The sequence below is a fragment of the Sinocyclocheilus rhinocerous genome, unplaced genomic scaffold (assembly GCF_001515625.1).
Source record: "Sinocyclocheilus rhinocerous isolate Xijiao unplaced genomic scaffold, SAMN03320098_v1.1 scaffold3807, whole genome shotgun sequence".
NCBI classification, from domain to species: domain Eukaryota; kingdom Metazoa; phylum Chordata; class Actinopteri; order Cypriniformes; family Cyprinidae; genus Sinocyclocheilus; species Sinocyclocheilus rhinocerous.
The window spans coordinates 809,384-817,164 of NW_015660506.1; the positions used below are offsets into that span (position 1 = coordinate 809,384).

Here is a 7,781-nt window from a genome sequence, read left to right on the forward strand (position 1 = left end):
AAATTACATTTTGGAAAATGATTGCATTGCAATGCAGTTTGTGCAAGTCCAGAACAGAGACGAGTTGCTTGCAATAAGACAAAAAACGTCCGGTTGCCGATCGCGTGAGTTCCAGGGGAAGCTCCTTAAGTTTGGCCATCCTACACACACGTGACTGACTGACTGCTCGCTCGCACCAACAGGAGGAGGGTCGTGTTACTCTACACTGCACTCAACCTGAGGGATTCCTACACTTTCAGTCTTTGAGGAGACATGAAAAACAGCGCATACCGCAGGAACGGTATAACAGAAAATATTAGCGGTTTTATTTTGAAACCGTGAAATTTTCAAATCGTGGTATACCTTCAAACCGGTAATCGGCCCATGCCTACCCTGCACTGTGGTGAACCGGCTAGTTTTGTCTTCTTGTTTTAGTTGTCAGCTTTGTGCATTACTTTTGTATATTTATGTAGTGTTAATGCCTTACAAATGAAACATTTTTCTGTGAGGTATTGAGAATTGTTGCTGTGACATCTACAAATGATTGAACTGATGTCACAGACTGAAGTTGCCTGGCTGGTTACATAGATTATTAGTTGTTGAAATTGCACAAATGACTTGTGTCTTGGGAGCATAAACTAGAATGGTTTGAAAAATGCACAAACCATATTTCACAGTTTTCCAAAAGAAAGTAAAAGCTTATATTAAAGCTGGATAATTTACAGATATCATTGTTTTTTCTTTTTTTTTTTTCTTTTTTTGAGACCTTGTCAAGCTCAGATAGAAAGAGAGACCCGGAACCGTGAGACTCCAGCCACCTTTTTAAATCTAAATGTCAACACAGTTGTATATTTGAATGTGATACACACCTCATGTTTGTCCCATTTAGCCATGATCTTTTTTACTACAAATGCAAGGACTTGGTATTAAGCTATTTTGTATGTTCTTGTGAATAAAAGGAATGAGAAAGCAAAACATTTCATTGAAGTACGGTGCGTTCCAAACGGGATATATCACCCTCCGAAGGGCACTTCGGAGTGAAAACAATCATGGCCGCCATATTGAAGGGTCGTTCCAAACCGAAGTGCTCAAAACTGGCCACTTCAAAGGGCCCTTCGGAATGAAGGATTTTGAAGGGTACAACTGATGGACACTTCGGGCTCCCATGATCCTTAGCGCAGATTCTTTGCACCTCCGTGTGGGCACGTGATGATGACACATCTAGTGTGCATACTTGTGACTCATTTTGCAACACATCTGAATGGGTGTGTCTGAATGTTCTTGAATAATACCAAATGCAGGTCTGTAGTAGTGAGGTGAAGTGCAGTGTTTTTTTCTGTTGTAGCCTACATCTATTCATGGTGTTGATTCAGATAAGAGGTAGTTTTTCCTATTTAGTTTCTTTCTCTTTATTCTCCAATTCATATTTTCTGTCAATTAGGTTCAGGGCATCTTGTAATTGATGACCTGTAATGAGAATTCTGAATATTTCTAAACTGGTTAATTCAGTTGTTCTCAGACTATTGCGGTTATAGCTCAGTCATATTCAGGCATCATGTATGACAAATTTATCAATCGTTTGGTTGTATTTTTGTCACGTTAGTTTCAGTAGATATAGGAATCACAGCAAGTCTTCAAATGTTTCCTCACATCCTGTCTGTGGATGCTGATTTAATTTCCCCTTTTCTATTTAATGGTTTTATCCAAATTGTAATCGCATCAGATAGTGCTGATGAAAAAAAGTGCTGACTGTTTTGCATGTGGCAGTCAGTTAAATTAGATTAAGATATTTGCATTAGCTCTACATGTGTTTCTTGCCCTTTGTCGTGCTTGATAAACTGCACAGTTCTGTTGCAACTAAGCATTATTTTCTCTTGTGGAAACTATTCAGCCACCTTTACACACACTCAAAGTTCCCACATCACCTTGTCTCTAATGCCTTTGATGCTTTTGCAGGTGCAAACAACTGTATCTGGAGTCACTTAGAATTTGGTTGCAACGTGCTTAATAATGGTGCTGCACAGCGTAATAATCATAGTAATATTAAAATTGAGAAACATCACCAAGATGCTGGCCAGGGGTCCATTTTTTAAATCGGTGGTGTTTTAAGAAGCAGTAGTTTCAGCTGACCTGATATTTACAGCCTGATTATACAGCTGGCCAAAGTTGGGTCTAATTAACGTCAATACTTTATCAAATCATGCTTAATGGGCAATAGAAAAATTCGACCTTTTTGAGTAAAAAACTCTTCGGTCATTGCTGTTGACAGTGTACCCTCTGATCTTAACTTTCTGCGTATTTTCTGCAAGGTTTGACAACTACTAAACTGGTTCATAATATATTTTGTTATTATATATTATTTATTGTTTTATGGCAAATTCACAACTTTTTAAGACTAGACAGTAAGTTGAATGTGTAAAATGTACTGTGATTAATGTCGGTATTAAACAGTTCCTTTAAGGGCAGGAGCTGGGCTGGATCTATTGGTCTCAAGCCTAAAACATGTTTGAGACATGCAGCATATTTTACTGTGTGGGTTTGGCCATTATTCAGTTGTTTAGATCTGCTCCGTTCCTTGCTATTGTGAGAAGACTTTGACTCCACCCATTATACTTTGAGTTACTGTATAGGATGACACATTGCTCAATAACACGTTCAAATGTCGGTTTTACAAATGTTTGTGTATTAAATATTCTAGCTAATTTGACATCAGTTAAAATCAAAGATGAATGGTTGCAATGCTGGGTACGATCAAAAGTGTTTTCTAAAACATTTAACTGTCTTCCTGTTTTTCTGCCAGAGCACAAAGTCATTATTGTTGGGCTGGACAATGCAGGAAAGACCACCATACTTTATCAGTTGTAAGTATTGCACTTATTAGCAGTTATACATTTAGTAGTCCATTCTTGATTTAAGCAGTTAAAACCCCAGTTAAAAGTTGGGGTCAGTAAAAACAATAATATTATTACAAATTAGAATAACTGTTTTATTTTAATATCATTTTATTTTTGTCACATGATCATTCAGAAATGCTGATATTGAAAACAGTTGTGCTTCTTAATATTTTTGTGGAAACTGTGATACATTTTTCATGTTTCTTTGATGAATAGAAGTTCAAAAGAACAGCATTTATTTAAAATGGAAATCTTTTGTAACATTATAAATGTCTATACTGTCACTTTTGATCAATTTAATGTGTCCTTGTTGAATAGAAGTATTCATTTCTTTTTTAAAAAATAACAAACTGACACCAAACATATACACACACGTTTACACAATGGTATGGTTATATCATGCAAATTACAGCCTAATTTGCAGTGTTTTCGTATTTGACAACACTATTTGATAGTTCTTTTCATGCTCATGTCATTTTTGTAATCTCCAGCTCTATGAATGAGGTGGTGCACACTTCACCCACCATAGGCAGCAATGTGGAAGAGATTGTGGTCAATAATACGCATTTCCTTATGTGGGACATTGGAGGACAGGAATCACTACGCTCCTCTTGGAACACTTACTACACTAACACAGAGGTAGACGCACAGGGACAGCTGTAAAGTTATCAGGAATTATAAAGAGAATGTCTCAACACAACACGTTTCTCCTGTGTAGTTTGTGATCGTGGTCGTGGACAGCACAGACAGAGAGAGAATCTCAGTGACCAGAGAGGAGCTCTACAGAATGTTAGGCCATGAGGCGAGTATATGTATGTCACTATGAGAACTGGTACTGTTCACATATTTGCTGAAAGGATTGTTCTGAGAATGTCTGGTTTTCTCTTCTGTGTCATCACGCTACATGATTTCAATTCCTCTTTTCTCTTTATTAGGATCTGAAAAAAGCTGGTTTGTTGATTTTCGCCAACAAGCAAGATGTGAAGGGTTGTATGACTGTTGCTGAGATTTCCCAGAGTCTTCAGCTTACCTCTGTCAAAGACCACCAGTGGCACATCCAGGCCTGCTGTGCCCTCACTGGAGAAGGGTAAGGCCACAGAAACCTACAGAGCCACATGTAATCCAAAGATCCACTTAAATGTTATTGTTTTACCATCCGTAGAGAAGATGTAATGAGTCACAGATTGTGTCAAAGTCTGCTGTTCTAGTCATTTTGGCTGAAAATAGGACTAGCATCGATAAGAAGTGATGAGTCAGTATTAGATATCTAAAAGTTGCATAAACAGCAATTGTTATCAGACAAATGCAGACATGTCCTTGTTTTTCCAGTCCATGCTTGTTTTTATTAAAAAAACAAGAACTTTGGAACTATAACTGTGGAACTATGCCCCTTTCTGCCATATTTACTTTGGTAAATCATAATTATGACATAAGTTTAAATTGTGACATAAAAGATATAATATGAATAATTTTGACTGTCATAATTTAATGATGTTTGCATTTTTGGTCATAATTAATTATAGAACAAATATCTGAGAAATTGTCTTTTTTATGTCATCATTATGACAAATATTTGAAATTGAGATAAGTCATAATTATGGCAGTCAAAATTATGACAAAGTTAAAATGAGATAAAACATCATTGACAAAAAATGAAAAATTATGACAAAAAGTGGACATATATCATATATATATATATAATAGTAGTGCTATATCATAATTTTGATTTCTATGTCATAATTATGATTTGCCAAAGCATGGCTTTTGTTTCTTATTTGGTGTAAATGAGCTTTCATAGACAACCCTGGCCAAAGAAAAATTTCACAAAATGTATCAAAGCAAATTCAAATTGTACCTTTCCAACTCCATTCTGACTGCTCTGTGGATGCATACAGATACCAGAATGCACAGAAAATGATGTCTAAAATATGTTAAAAGCCGTAATATGATCCAGAAAGTCAGTGAATATAATAATGGAAAGTATGAGTGGACATCAATATTTGCTGAAAAGACCCAAATGCTCCTCATTTTATGGCCAAGGTCATTAGTTCTGTTCTCTGACTAACAGACAGAAAGCACAAATGTCTTTCTTTGGCCGATTTACAGAACGAAAGAAAAAGGAGCATTGTTAACTGGCTGAGCTGAATGTCTCTTTCCTGTCTGCAGGCTCTGCCAGGGTCTAGAATGGATGATGTCACGGCTGCGAGTAAGATGACCTTTGACCTCAGATAGCAGTGTGCTCTCTCTGTCTTTCCCACCGGACGTGGAGGCCGGTTGTCGCTCACTGTGAAGGTGACCCAGCGACGTCACCAGAACTTGTCTGATTAATTTATTACAGATTATTGAGAACTGTGAACAGACAATCTGCAACTAACTAGCTAAAAAATCCAGGACTTGCGAGACAGCATAAACCCAGTGTTTTTCTTCACGAATGGCCATTGAAAGAGTAATAGGGTGGCACAGACCTTGGACTAAGAGGACTTGTCCCTAGCTGAGTGGAACCCTACCTGGAGTGGCCTCACTGCTCTGCCCAGCTAGCTGACATGGTGTTGCCCAGTGTGTACAGTTCAGTATTTTCATTAACCTTGTGCCTGCGCCTGACTCTGTCTCCTCTGGACTGAGGAGACACATTACCATGCAAGAGGAGACTGCACTCATGTAAAATACAACTAAATAAAGTGTTTTTATCTGTCATGATAGATGTTTCACACTTTAATTCTTTACAGATTTTCCCCCACAGAGCTTTAAGCACTGTACAAATTGACAAGGTTGAACTATTAGGTTATTTGTCACAGCTCCTTTGCTACCTCTAGGGGGCGACACATGGTTTGAAAGGAAACTTCTCATTTTAATTGTTAAAAAGGAATTTAATTTGTTTAATTGTTTAACCTGAAAGAAAAAAAAGTGATGCGTTTAAGAAAGAACTGAACTTAATCTGGAGGATAGAACTTTTATACTAAAATCATAGTTTTTCAGTACATACCACAGCCCATACACATAATATTTTTAATAAGAACAGAACACTTTAATACGTTTACGTACACTCTTAAAAACCAGGTTCCAAAAGAAAAATTTTTGGTTACCCAAAGAACCTTTCAGTAAACAATTCTTAAAATAACCATTTTCAGTTTGAAGAACATTTATAAAAGAGAGAGAGAAAAAAAACTTTTTCCACTATAAAGAACCTTTTGTGCAATGGAAAGGATCTATGGGTGTTAAATGTTCTTCATTGAACCATCAATGCCAATAAAGAACCTTTATGTTTAAGAGTGTAGTTAAATTTAAATGTAATGAGAAAGTGTTTTTTTATTATTATTTTAAAATATTTCTAATGTGGATAGATTATTTTTGTAATTGAATTTGGTGTCACTGGTAGCAAACACAATGGACTTTAAAACTTAAAATCTGTTGCTTAAAATCTGATCAAGGAATATGTACGTATGGCATCAATGCCAGAATAAATGGCAGGTACCACTGTTCAGGATATTTTAGAGCAGATTTTAGAAAAATTGTTTCTCTAACCTTGTTACCTTATTTAGTGGTACATTTTCTTTACATTAGCCATTAATTGGTATTGTTGAGCTGTTATGCTGCTCCTCTCCACAACGAAGAGTCCTTGACCCTCGACTGACTGTCTCCAAAAGATGATCTCATGCAGAACATCAGTGCCTAATAATGTGAGATACCATTAGCCTGATAGTTATTTTTGTATCCATCTGAAGCAGGACAACATATGGATGAGGCTGTTAATACTCATAAACTCTTAGTGTGCTTGTTATAACATTTAAAAAACACATTGCGCATTGACATTTCCACTACCATGACAGAATGCTATTTCTATAAACTCACCTACTTTCTGGCATTTGAAGATGATGTTCGTGCAGACATAGTTAATTATATTTTAAGTTTAATTTCATGAGTCATATACAGGTTTTCTCTGGCACAGTATCTGCATCTGTGAGCCAGTGTTTTGTTTTCCAGAATGAGAGATGTGGTTTTATTTAAACGAGGAGTCATAGAAGGTGTTTTAATACTCATCCTCAGCTGTTCAGGCCCCCCCACCCCCCATTACCTACTTGTTTTTTCCAGCTTTTAAGCTTCAAAGCCTCATACCACTGTACTGAAGAATTGTGCATAAGCTCAGTCAACAGTATACATGTTTTTACCTGTTCCCAGTATTGCTTTCCATCCTCTTAGTATGTACACTGAAAAAAGTGGTAACCTGCGATTGTTACCTTAAAGTGCTAATGGTCAGACTTCAGTTTGGGGACCAATACTCACTATTAACTATAACTATTTACTACAACTTTTGACTCAAACTCCTGATTTGCTGCTTATGAATAGTTAGTAATGTAGTTGTTAAGTTTAGGTATGGGGTGGATTAAGGGATCTAAAATATGGTTGTGCAGAATAAGGCATTAATATGTGTTTTATAAGTACTAACAAACAGCCAATATGCTAGTAATATGCAAGCTAAGCAGCTAGTTAATAGGAGAATCTGTCCCTAAACTAAAGTGTTACTAAGCTATTTTTATCTGCTTTTAGTTTTGTTGGTATAAATTGATGTATTTATGTTGATTCAGTGGTGCTAATTTATTTATTCAATCAGTTAATTTAGATGTTACCTTTTTTTTTTCAGTGTTCTGATTAGTCCAATCTTTGATATTATCAAGATATTATCTCAACTAATATGAAGACTGTTCTGGTGTGACTGAATATAGCTTAATATAAAATATATATAATATAAAATATAGCTTAAAAGTCTCGCTACTTCTCTCCATATATTTTCTTTTCTTGTTTTATTATTAATGCTGGCTTGTCTTTTTTTTAAATAATTGAGGTACTTTTCGTTTCTATTAATATTTTTAACTATTTTTTATATTTTCTGTTTTCATTTTAATGTTAGTT

General features: G+C 35.9%; 1 protein-coding gene across 1 annotated transcript in view; it reads left to right on the top strand.

Moving 5' to 3' along the window:
- Positions 1-5,575, top strand: part of LOC107725213 (ADP-ribosylation factor-like protein 5A) — a 10,901-nt gene extending 5,326 nt beyond the window's left edge. Inside the window, exons 2-6 of the mRNA XM_016534400.1 lie at positions 2,780-2,840; positions 3,365-3,512; positions 3,592-3,675; positions 3,809-3,960; positions 5,040-5,575. Coding sequence (XP_016389886.1) covers positions 2,780-2,840; positions 3,365-3,512; positions 3,592-3,675; positions 3,809-3,960; positions 5,040-5,088 — 494 coding nt within the window. The 3' untranslated portion in view covers positions 5,089-5,575. The remainder of the gene's footprint in view (positions 1-2,779; positions 2,841-3,364; positions 3,513-3,591; positions 3,676-3,808; positions 3,961-5,039) is intronic.
- The last annotated feature ends 2,206 nt before the right edge of the window (positions 5,576-7,781 follow it).